Genomic DNA, 12,731 nt, shown 5'->3' with positions numbered 1-12,731 from the left:
GATGGATGAATTCCCCCATGTCCTCGAAGTTGGTGTCCTTGAAGCTGAGGACCTTAGTTAATGTGTTGGGTTTGGCGAAACCTTTTCTGAGGTTAAACCATACCATGTTGTGGTCACTGGATGACAGCGTGTCTCCCACAGAGACATCTATAACACTTTCTTCGTTGGTAAGTATTAGGTCTAGAATTGCCTGATCCCTAGTTGGCTCCAAAACCATTTGCTTGAGTCTTGCTCCCTTTATGGAGTTTAATAGCCTTTTGCTGCTTCCGATCATGAGGGGCATAGAGAGGGTGGATAGGGACAGATTCTTCAGGCTGAAGGGGACAACAGGTACGAGGGGGCATTCGGAGAAACTGAAGGGAGATAGGTTCAAAACAAATTCAAAGAAGTTTTTTTTCACCCAAAGGGTCGTGAACACTTGGAATGCGCTACCGGAGGAAGTGATCAGGCAGAGTACGGTACAAGGATTCAAACAGAGACTGGACAGATTCCTGAGGGATAAAGGGATTGTGGGATACTGAGAAAGCTAACCAGAAAATAAGTATAGAAACCCAACAGGTCGTGCATGTGCAAGACCGGAGGGTTAGGACTTTGATGGGAAGATAGGACTCAATAGGAAACCAAGGTGGCAAGGGGGCCCCTTCTGGTGATTCAGACAGGTTGTGACCTGTTTGGGCCGCCGCGGGAGCGGACTGCTGGGCAGGATGGACCTATGGTCTGACCCGGCGGAGGCACTGCTTATGTTCTTATGTTCTTATGGTCAGTTGGAAAAGAGTCTGTTCCAAAAGCTAATTGAAAAAAATAGGTTTTTTAACAATATCTTAAAGGCTTTGAGGTTCACTTCAGACTGAATATAATTCAGAAGTTGGTTCCAAAAACTAGGAGCCAGTTTAAAAAAAAAAAAAAATAGCCTTGTGACAATTAAATTCCCATCTAGTTCTATAAACTGTAGGTAAAACTAATCTATTATCTTACAATGATCTTAAATGTATGCCCTGGAGTGTAAGGGATTGTCAATGAATTCAATTAATTGGGCGCCATAGTATGAAGTACTTTATGGGTTACTACTAATATTTTAAATTGAATTCTAAAATTAACTGGTAACCAGTGGTAATGTAAGAAAAGAGGAGTTGCACAGTCAAATTTACTCTTATACCCCAGTAATTTAATAGTAATATTTTGTAGTGTTTGAAGCCGCCTAATGAATTTTGAAAGACCTGCATAAATAATGTTACAGAAGTCAAGTCTAGCTATAAAGAATGCATGAATCCTATGAAAGCTACTCATAAAGATCATTAATGTATAAAGATATTAATGTATCAAAGCCATTTTAATGACATTTGAAACCTGAGCTGAAAAAGTAAGGTATGAATCAACTATCGCACCAAGATATTTAAATTTGGTGACTAATGGAATATCTTGTCCCTCAAAATGTAGTACTAGATCTGGAGTTGGTAAATGTCCCGTAAGCCAGCATGTATAACTTTTAGTAGAGTTTATCACTAATTTGTTCTTAAACTAAACTAAACCTTAAGTTTATATACCGCATCCTCTCCACAATTGTGGAGCTCGGCACGATTTACAAGAGCTTAATGTAAGGAAGGAACAGCATTATCCCAGGATAAGCAGGCAGCATATTCTTAACTGATGGGTGACGGCACTGACGGAGCCCCGGTACGGACAATTTTAGAGTGATTGCACTCTAAGAACTTAGAAAGTTCTAGTTAGGCCACACCGCGCATGCGCGAGTGCCTTCCCGCCCGACGGAGGCGCGCGGTCCCCAGTGTCTTAGTTTTCGCGGAGCTAAGAAGACGCGTTTTTTTCAGCGGACGTTGAAAAATTTTTCATTGCCTTCCCGCTCGCGTGTTTTCTTCTTGGAAGCTTACCTTCCTTTTTTTCTTTGTTCCTTATTGAAAAATTAAAAAAAAAAAAAAATTTCCTTTTTGCGTTTCTTATTTTTGGGTTCGCCCCGGCGGGGCCTGTTGCCACCATCGAAGCTTCTGTTTTCGATTTGGCGGAGGCCGTATTTACCTTTATGCCCCCTCAGCCAGGATTTAAAAAGTGCCAACGGTGTGCGCGCCCCATCTCCTTGACCGACCCACACAATTGGTGCCTTCAGTGCTTGGGTCCGGATCATAGGGCTTCCACCTGCACCCGTTGTGCTACTCTTAAGAAGCGTATCTTAAAAAACAGGCAGCTTCAACAAAAACTTCTGTTCGGTGCCACGATGGCTGATCCTTCGGCATCAACACCGACGTCGGTGGCTTCTCAACTGGCACCCACTTCATCGATGCCGCGTGACACCGCTCCGGTGTCGCACCCTTCAGGTAAGCCGGCTAAGAAGCCTTCCTCCTTGGAGCGTCCTCCGGTCGCTGTAGCAGAGAGTCCAGTCCTGCCGACCTCGAGGCGCCCCCGTAAACGCTCCGCCCCTATTGAGGTGAGTGCATCCTCCTCGGCCTCCTCATCCTCTGGGCGTCGAGCGGCACCGCAGGTACCGCAGAAAAAGAAGTGATACCGGTGCCTTCCTTGGATGGCCGTATTGCGGCTGTCCTTCAAGTCCAACTGAAAGAGCAATTACAGCAGCTTCTTCCTGCTTTGTTGGCACCGAACCTTCCAGTTCCGGTCCGGTCTGAGCCGCGGGACCGGCCGTGGAGCAGCCGCTATTGTCGGCTTCCACTCTTTTGGTACCGGTCCATTCTGCCTCCTCGGCTTCCATGCCAGTATTATCGCCGGAACCGAGAGGCCTCCATCGGGCTGTTCAAATGACCGAACCTCCACTGCTGTCTGATCACTCCCGGCACCGGCAACCTCTAACTTCCCCAGGTACCACCTCTATGCGATCCAGGACGTCGGTGCGCAAAACCCGGCATGCTGAACCTTCGACACCGGACTTCCGGGGTCGAGCCTCTCAGGTACGGGACCCTGATCTGTGGGATGACTCTGAAGAGCTTTTGCTGTCTGAGGACGAGGTTTCTTCAGCTGAAGCAGACCCCTCTCTGCGGGAACCTTCTTCTAAACCGGAACATTCCTCCTTTACCTCATTTTTAAAGGAGATGTGTGAGTCTTTTTTAATTCCTTTGGAGGCTGAATCTAAAAAATCTAAGGCTTTTCTTGAAGCTTTGGACTTTGATTAGCCTCCAAAGGAATTTCTTAAATTGCCCCTCCATGGCATTTTGAGGGAGACTTTTTAAAAAAATCTCGAGACACCTTTAACCATCCCTGGTGCTCCTTGCAAGTTAGACACTTTATACAAGGTCATTCCTATTCCAGGCTTTGACAAACCTCAACTCCCACATGAATCCTTGTTGGTTGAGTCCACTCTCAAAAAGTCTGTGGGCACTAGTGTCTATGCTTCTGTCCCTCCTGGCAGAGAAGGGAAGTCCATGGATAAGTATGGCAAGCATTTGTATCAGAATGCTATGCTTGCCAACCGATCCGGTAATTATGCATTTCACTTCTCCTTTTACCTAAAGCACCTCATTCAACAACTGGCTTCCTTTGAAAAGTACTTACCTGAACGGAAACTACCTTCTTTTCACCAATACACTTCCAGTCTGTTACAGCTCAGGAAATTCATGGTCTGTTCGATTTACGACACCTTCGAACTGACCTTGAGGGCTACTGCGATGGCTGTGGCTATGCGCCCTCTCGCTTGGCTTAGGGTTTTGGAGCTTGATATCATCCACCAGGACCGCCTTGCCAATGCTCCTTGCCTTGGGGATGAATTATTTGGTGACTCTCTCGATTCCACCACACAAAAATTATATGCACATGAGACTCGCTGGGACACTCTGCTGAAGAATAAAAAGAAACCTCCACCTGCTCGGCCCTTTCGCCAACAGTCTTCATATCAACGCCGCTACTCTGCTCATCCCCTACCACCTGCTCCTCAGCAGCCTCGACGGCAGCGTCAACAGCAACGCCAACAGCCTCGGGCTCAACAGCAGCAACTGGTGAAACCTCCTGCCCAACTGAAGTCTACTCAACCCTTTTGACTTCATTCTCCAGGGCCTAGCCAGTCTTCCACCATTGTCCCTTCTGCCTCAACCCATAGGAGGACATCTTTCTACTTTCCTCAGCCGTTGGGAGATCATCACTTCAGACCAGTGAGTTCTAAACATCATTCGTCGTGGCTATTCTCTCAACTTTCTAATCTAATCTAATCTAAACCTTAGGTTTGTATACCGCATCATCTCTACATTCGTAAAGCTCGACACGGTTAACAAGAGTTAGGGTAGAAAGGAACTCCAGTGGAGGGAGGAGGCAAAATGAAGAGAAAATTTAGATGACTAGAATAACCAGAGGGAGGAGGAGTTACATTTTTGAGAATAACCAGGTTTTCAGATGTTTATGGAAGAATTGGAAGGAGCTCAGATTCCTAAGAGGGGAGGTAAGGTTGTTCTAGAGGTGAGTGATTCTGAAAGGGAGGGAAGAACCTAGTTTTCCTACAAGTGAAATGCCTTTTAGAGAGGGAAAGGAAAGTTTCAGTTTTTGGGTGGATCTGGCAGAATTGGGGTTAGAGGAGTTCCAAGAAAGAGGAATGAAGGGAGGGAGGATACCGTGTAGGATCTTGAAAGTGAGGCAGGCACATATGAAGTGGACTCTGGAGATAATCAGAAGCCAGTGGAGCTTGGATAAAAGCGGTGAGACGTGGTCGAATTTGCTTTTTGCGAAGATAAGCTTAGCAGCGGTATTCTGAATCCGCTGGAGTCTTTGAAGGTTTTTCTTTGTTAGGCTAAGGTAGATAGAGTTGCAGTAGTCCAGTCTGGAAAGGATGGTGGATTGGACAAGGACGGCAAAGTGTTTTTGATGGAAACAGGATCTCACTTTTCTCAGCATGTGAAGGCTGAAGAAACATTTTTTTACTAGGGAGTTGAGGTGGTCGTTGAAGGAAAGTGTAGAGTCAATGATGACTCCAAGAACTTTACTAGAATATTCAAGATGCAGAGTGGGGCCAGAGGACAGTGAGATGGAGGTTGGCAGTTGGTCCAATTTTGGGCCGAGCCAGAGAAGTTTTGTTTTAGATTCGTTCAGTTTCATCTGCACAGTGTGGGCTTTCTGACTCTTCCCACCCAAAGTCCTCCAAAAGAGTCTGCTTTGAACACATCTCAGTCCTCCCTCCTCCTTCAGGAGGTCCAATCCCTTCTTCTTCTGAATGCCATAGAGGAAGTTCCTCTAGATCAGAAGGGGCAGGGATTCTACTCCCACTATTTTCTGGTTCCCAAAAAGACCGGGGACCTCAGACCCATTCTAGATCTCCGGGATCTCAACAAATGCTTGGTCAAGGAAAAGTTCAAAATGCTTTCTCTGGCCACACTTTATCCTCTTCTCACTCAGGACGACTGGCTATGCTCCCTCGATCTCAAGGAGGCCTATACTCACATCCCGGTCAATCTGGCCTCCAGACAGTATCTCCGCTTCATGATCAATCGCTGTCATTACCAGTACAAAGTGTTACCCTTTGGTCTTGCCTCCTCTCCCAGGGTATTCACAAAGTGTCTCATTGTGGTGGCCGCTTTTCTACGCTCTCACCATCTTCAAGTCTTCCCTTATCTGGACGACTGGTTAATCAAGGCTCCTTCATCTCAGAAAGTGCTTCATGCCACCAACCAGACCATCCTATTTCTCCAACTTCTCGGCTTCGAGATCAATTTGCCCAAGTCACATCTCATCCCTACTCAGCGGCTTCAATTCATCGGAGCGATCTTGGACACTGTTCTCATGAGGGCGTTTCTTCCATCCAATCGCCTTCAGACTCTTCTTCATCTCTGTCAGCAGGTGCTCCCACAGCTGTCCATCTCTGCAAAACAAATGATGATACTCTTGGGTCACATGGCCTCGACAGTTCATGTCACCCCCTTCGCACGTCTTCACCTGCGCACTCCTTAATGGACCCTAGCTACCCAGTGGTCCCAGGCGACGGATCCTTGTTCGTGACACATATCTGTGACATCGTCTCTTCGACAGTCTCTGCAATGGTGGTTGAAATCTTACAATCTCTCCAGAGGCCTTCTGTTCCATCTGCCTCCTCATCATCTAATCATCACCACAGACGCATCCCCATATGCCTGGGGAGCTCACTTGGACGATTTCCAAACCCAAGGTCTTTGGACTGCCCAGGAAAAGAAACATCACATCAATTTCCTGGAACTCAGAGCGATGTTTTATGCCCTCAAGGCTTTTCAGCATCTCCTCTTTCCTCAAGTTCTACTACTTTGCACAGACAATCAAGTAGCAATGTACTACATCAACAAACAAGGTGGGACGGGCTCTCGCCTGTTGTGTCAGGAGGCCCAAAAGATTTGGTCTTGGGTGACAGTTCGCCATTTATTTCTGAAAGCTGTCTACATCCAGGGAGAGCAGAATTCCTTAGCAGACAATCTCAGCAGAATTCTCCAACCCCACGAATGGACTCTCGATCCCATAACTCTCCAGTCCAGTTTCGCTCAATGGGGCACTCCTCAGGTGGACCTTTTTGCAGCTCCTCATAATCATCAACTGCCCCAATTTTGCTCCAGACTTTACTCCCCTCACCTTCTGGCAGCAGATGCGTTTCTCCTGGATTGGACCAATCTATTGCTTTATGCATTTCCTCCTCCGCCTCTCATGTTGCGGACCTTGTTCAAGCTCAAGAGGGAACAAGCCACCATGATTCTCATTGCTCCACGGTGGCCCAGGCAACATTGGTTCTCCCTTCTGCTTCAACTCAGTTCCAGGGAGCCCATACTTCTTCCACTGTTTCCTTCTCTGCTTACTCAGCATCAGCAGTCCCTCCTACATCCCAACCTACAGTCTCTGCACCTGACAGCTTGGTATCTCTCGGGCTGACCTTGGCTCATTCACTTCTTTCTCAGCCTGTCCGCTCTATTCTTGATGCTTCCAGGAAGCCGGCCACTCTTCAATGCTATCAACAGAAGTGGACCCGGTTTTCTTCCTGGTGCCTTCTGCATCATCATGATCCAACTTCGCTAGTAGTAGAACTAGTGTTGGATTATCTCCTTTCTTTTCTAACTCTGGTCTCAAATCTACTTCTATCAGAGTCCACCTCAGTGCCATTACTGCTTTTCATGAGCCAGTTCACGGAAAACCTCTTACTGCTCATCCTTTGGTTTCCAGATTCATGCGGGGACTTTTCAATGTGAAATCACCTCTCAAGCCCCCTCCTGTGGTCTGGGATCTTAATGTGGTTCTTTTCACCTTAATGAAGCCTCCTTTTGAACCATTGGCCACAGCTCATTTCAAATTTCTCACTTGGAAAGTGGTCTTCCTTATTGCTCTCACCTCTGCCAGGAGGTTCAGTACGTTGCATGCACTAGTTGCAGATCCATCTTCCACAGTCTTTCACCATGACAAGGTGGTTCTGCGTACACATCCAAAGTTCCTCCCTAAGGTTGTATCTGACTTTCATCTTAACCAGTCCATTGTCCTCCCTGTATTCTTCCCGAAACCTCATTCTCATCCTGGAGAACAGGCTTTGCATACTTTGGACTGTAAGCGTGTTTTGGCTTACTATTTAGAGCGCACTAAGCCTCACGGATCATCTCCCCAACTTTTTCTGTCCTTTGATCCCAATAAGTTGGGACATCCTGTTTCTAAACGTACGTTATCCAATTGGCTTGCTGCTTGCATCTCGTTCTGTTATGCTCAGACCGGACTGCCACTGGAAGGTTCTGTCACGGCCCATAAGGTTCGAGCTATCCTGTAGCTTTCCTCAGATCAACTCCTATTGAGGAAATCTGCAAGGCTGCTACTTGGTCCTCTGTTCATACTTTCACATCTCATTATTGTCTGGATGCATTCTCCAGACTGGATGGACACTTCGGCCAATCTGTTTTACAAAATTTATTTTCCTAATGGCCAACCTTCCCTCCATCCCTCTTTTTGTTAGCTTGGAGGTCACCCATCAGTTAAGATTATGCTGCCTGCTTGTCCTGGGATAAAGCACAGTTACTTACCGTAACAGGTGTTATCCAGGGACAGCAGGCAGATATTCTTACGTCCCACCCACCTCCCCGGGTTGGCTTCTTAGCTGGCTTATTCTAACTGGGGACCACACGCTTCCGTCGGGCGGGAAGGCACTCGCGCATGCGCGGTGCGGCCTATCTAGAACTTTCTAAGTTCTTAGAGTGCAATCACTCTAAAATTGTCCGTACCCATCAGTTAAGAATATCTGCCTGCTGTCCCTGGATAATACCTGTTACGGTAAGTAACTATGCTTAATGGGGTAGGAGGATGAGTGTAGGGGGGAAGAGAGCATTATATTTTTGTGAATAGCCTAGTTTTCAGGTGCTTTCAGAATAGTTGGAAGGAGCCCAGATTCCATAGTGGGGCGATAAGGTTATTCCAGAGCTCGGTGATTCTGAAGAATCGAGATTTCCCAAATTTTCACGCATAGTGAATAACTTTTAGCGTGGGGAAGGATAGTTTAAGTTTTTAGGTGGATCTGGTGGAATCAGAACTCAAGGAGTTCCAAGATAGTGGAATTAGGGGGAGGGAGGATGCCATGTAGGATCCTAAATGCTTGGCAGGCACATTTAAAGTGAACCCTGGAAATTACTGGAAGCCAGTGAATTTTGGACAGGAGTGGGGAAACATGATCGTATCCCATATCCCGTGTATAGTCATTCTGGGTATCCTGAAAACTCAACTAGAAGTATGTGTCCCAAGGACTGGGTTCTGAAATTCTGTTCCATTAAAAAAGGCAACAGCACTGAATAAATGTATAATGGAGCCATTTCCTGAAGCTATTTGTATAGTGGCCACATTCAGCCACTTCCTATATGTGACCATCTCTGGGGAAACTTTTACTAAAGCACCAGAAACTTTAGCCATATTTTCTTAGAGATGATTACATACAGTTAAGCAGTTTAATGTAGAATTGCATTTTTTCAAGCTTAAATTAAACCACTTGGCTATGCTAGAAATAGCTGAATATTGCTATTATATGCATACATAGTTGTTCTGCTCTAACTTTAAAAGGGTACTATCTAGATAGTGCTGAGGTAGTTAGAGAAAATTTTGCTAGTTTTCTCCCGATTAGTGTCGTTAAATCTGTGGATAGCAAATTTACATGTCTAGTTGCAACCACTAAACATGTTTCATTGCTATAAGTAAGTCCTAAATAACTGCATCTGTAACCATAGCTTCACTCTGTTGAGGTATTATCTTGCCCTGGCCGCTTTGATTTTTCTTTCTTTAATTTTTTTTTTTTTTTTTTTTTTAATTCTTTGATGTGTTTCCTGCACAGCATTTCTTCTGGGTGCTGCCTCCTCAGAGGTAGAGGCTTGTTCTTCTGAACCCAGGGCTTAGTTGTGAGGTGGGGGGAATCAATGACTTAGTTGTGAGGGGAGGAGGAATCAATGTTCTTCCACCTATTCGCTAGGCTTAGGAAACTATTTGGACCCTGACCAAATAAGAAATATTTGACATCTGTTTAAAAAAAAACCCAAAAATGTTTATATTGAGGTCCACATTTATTGGAGGCCATTATGTGAATTTTTAAAAATTAATTTTTTTTTTTTTTTTTTTAATTCTTTCTCCTTGGTTGCTTTTCTGCTGTAGCTGGTCTGGGAAGAACTGGCTCTTTGATAGCCTGCTATGTAATGAAACACTACAGATTCACACATGCTGAAGCCATTGCTTGGATTCGAATATGTCGCCCAGGATCTATTATAGGACCTCAACAGCACTTCCTGGAAGAGTAAGTATAGTGACGTCCTATTCTAAGTGAAAGACCATTGGGTTGTTTTGACAACTGGCAAGTCATGTCTTACTCTGGGTGTGCAGGATGTTTTGAGGAGTTAAATGCAGCATTAACACACAGTAGCCAAAGCAAGGACAAGAAAAGATAATTTATGTGACTCATAAAACTGGCTAGAGTGAAAACCTCTCATTGATGCTCGTTTTATAATGTTGTGCAATGAGCAGAAATCAACCTTGACAATAGCAGTGGAATAGAGGAGTAGCTTAATGGTTAGTGCAGCAGACTGAGATCCTAAATTACATTGTCAAATCTTTTAGACTTTGTGTGTTGAATACTGTGTACATCAACTCCCTGCAGGGCTTATTCAGAAAGAGTTTGTTCTCCAGGGGGCTTAAAGGCACCCAAGGGAGGAACATGTTTTATAGAAAATACCATATTTTTCAGTCCATAAGATGCACTTTTTCCACCCCCAAAAAGGGGGTGGAAAATTGAGTGTGTCGTATGGAGCGAAGATGCCCCCCCTCCCTCCTGGTAACCTTTAATAACATAGCCTGCCCACTGGCCTGTCCTTTTAAAACACCCTTGCTTGCCCACCTACAGTACCTTTTTAAACGCCCCCTGAAGCCTGGTGGTCCAGCGATGTATGGGCCTGCAGGAGCGTGCTATCTAAGCTGCTACTTGGGCCTGCCCCACTTTCTGAATGGCTGCGTCAGTTCTTGCGGTGAGGTGAGGGGGGTGACAGGTTACAGGTCAGGGAAGGGGAGACAGGGTGCAGAGCCTGATAGGGGAGGGGGAACAGGGCGCAGAGCTGGCAGGGAGTGAGGGAGGCTGGGTGCACAATTTGGTTCAGAATTTTTTTTCTTGTTTTCCTACTCTAAATCTAGGGTGTGTCTTATGGTCCAGTGCGTCTTATGGAGCAAAAAATACGGTATCTTTTTTTGTACTATATCGAATCCTGTAAAATATTTTATCTATCATATATCATCTCTTCTTTCCCTAGTGAGTGCATTTATTAATACAATTTCTATTCTAGGTTGTCTAAACAAACTAAGCAAGTTTTAACATACATAATCATTTGAAAACAAATAATCTAAAATATATACAACATAAAATAAATAAAAAAACAACATAAAAAATAACCCTTAAAAATAACATCAAATCCATATTACAACAAATAAAACATTTTGCCTACTGTACTGCACATTGTTGTTCATTAATGGCAATCATTTGTTAACACTGTTTTAAGAGCTTGATAAATGTTTCTTCGTTCCAAATGCAGTATAATATAAAAACTCATTAAAAAATTGAGAAACTTATTTAACTGAATACATCCTGTTGAGAAGCTTGTCCAAACAAGTGTGCATTCAACATCTTTTGAAATGTCACAGTATGACTTAATTAGGCCCAGATAGAGAGGATATCTGATCCCTTGTCTCAGTTGAGCAAACATATTGCACAGATGGCACATCTAGTTAACAATTTTGTGAAACCACAAGTCACATCAGTGATGAACTCGGGAAGACTTTAGTGCAGACCTTTGAAGATTGTTCTCCGTGATGGCTGAGACTAAAAATAAAATAGGCATGGGCTGAGAGAGGTGTTGAGGGAGTGATTCTGCTGCTTAGGAAGCTGCTGGACTCGCTGGGGGATTCTGCTGCTTGGGGGGAGGGACTGCTGGAATGGGGGAGGGGAATTCTGGTATGGACTGGTCTAGGGACTGAGTGGAAGAGAGATTGGGGCTGGAGCTGGAAGGAACAGAAAGAGGTGCTGGATCCATGTTGGTGGGGCTGGGGCTGTAAGGGACAGAGAAAGGGTGCTAGACACATATTTAGGGGTTTGACTGGAGATGGAGGAAAGGGAGTGAGATGTTGGACCTGCAGCGAGGAGGAGAGAGAAGAGAAGGGATAGAGCAGATGCTGAACCAAGGAAAAGAGAAGATGCTGATCCAAGGGGATGAAGGAAGTAAAATACTGAACACAGCAAAGGAAGGGAGGAAAGAGAATAAAAGACATATTGGTGTAAGGGAGTAAGAGGGGAGAAGCTGGACATGGGGAGATAAATGAAAAAAAGAGGAGATGGGCATGGATGAGAGCATAGGGACAGGGACACAAAGGGGAGCACTGCAAGGGGGTGGTAAATGGACACATAGGGACAATGCCAGTCATGGGAGGGTTTACAGACACAGAGGGAAGATGGCTAGATATGAGGGAGAATAGAAATTCAAAAAGGAGATGCTGGATGTTGGTGGGAGGGGGGTTATAGGGACACAGAGGAGTGATGCTGGACACACGGAGAGGGGATGGGGACATAGAATGATCATGATGATGAAGGCAGGGAGATGGACACAGGGGAAATACTAGAAAGGGAAGTATAGGAGACAGAGAAGTGAGATACTGAAAATTGGGAAAAATACATACACAGAGATGGAAGATGGATGGTGAGCTTGGAGAAAGAAGAAATGTCAAATGGGCAGGAGACCCTGGTGAGTGTGTTAAGAAAAGGCAGAAGGAAACAGAAACTAGAACCTGAGATCAACATGATTTGAAAAATAAAATGACCAGACAACAAAAGGTAGAAAAATACCTTTTATTTTCTATTTTGTGATTAGAATATATTAGGGTATAGTGTTAGGGTAATGCAACTAGGGCAACTGCCCCCTAGAAGCTGAAAAAGGCACAGACTGTTTGTGGTCCCCAGCTATATCTAATATCAGCTCTAGCAGGATACACATTTCAAATCTGATTCTGAGATATTAGTCACTAGGCTGCTTATGCTATGCTAGGTCATACCTATCTTTTGGTAGTTTATTTTGAAGACTTAAGTTTTGGTGTATTTTTTTAAGATGATGAAAGTATATTTCATTTGCATTACTATCTGAGTAATGGGTCAGCCTATTTGCAAGTGTGGCCTGTTCATTGTGGGCTGTTGATTGAGCTATAAAGCCTGTTGTATTACCTTTTGATCTTTTATTGCTTATAGCTGTTTTAATATGAATAAACCTGCATGGCCAGATGGAACAATTCTTTTT

At 44.7% G+C, this 12,731-nt stretch overlaps 1 protein-coding gene across 2 annotated transcripts in view; it reads left to right on the top strand.

The window, feature by feature from the left end:
- CDC14A (cell division cycle 14A) overlaps positions 1-12,731 on the top strand; it is a 210,273-nt gene that overhangs the window by 122,778 nt on the left and 74,764 nt on the right. For both annotated transcript variants that reach the window (XM_033915989.1, XM_033915988.1), the window contains exon 10: positions 9,562-9,700. In XM_033915989.1, coding sequence (XP_033771880.1) covers positions 9,562-9,700 — 139 coding nt within the window. The remainder of the gene's footprint in view (positions 1-9,561; positions 9,701-12,731) is intronic.

Source organism: Geotrypetes seraphini, chromosome 12 (assembly GCF_902459505.1).
Source record: "Geotrypetes seraphini chromosome 12, aGeoSer1.1, whole genome shotgun sequence".
Lineage (NCBI taxonomy): Eukaryota > Metazoa > Chordata > Amphibia > Gymnophiona > Dermophiidae > Geotrypetes > Geotrypetes seraphini.
Note: the sequence above shows the minus strand (reverse complement) of the source record. Positions and strands in the feature narration are given on the sequence as shown.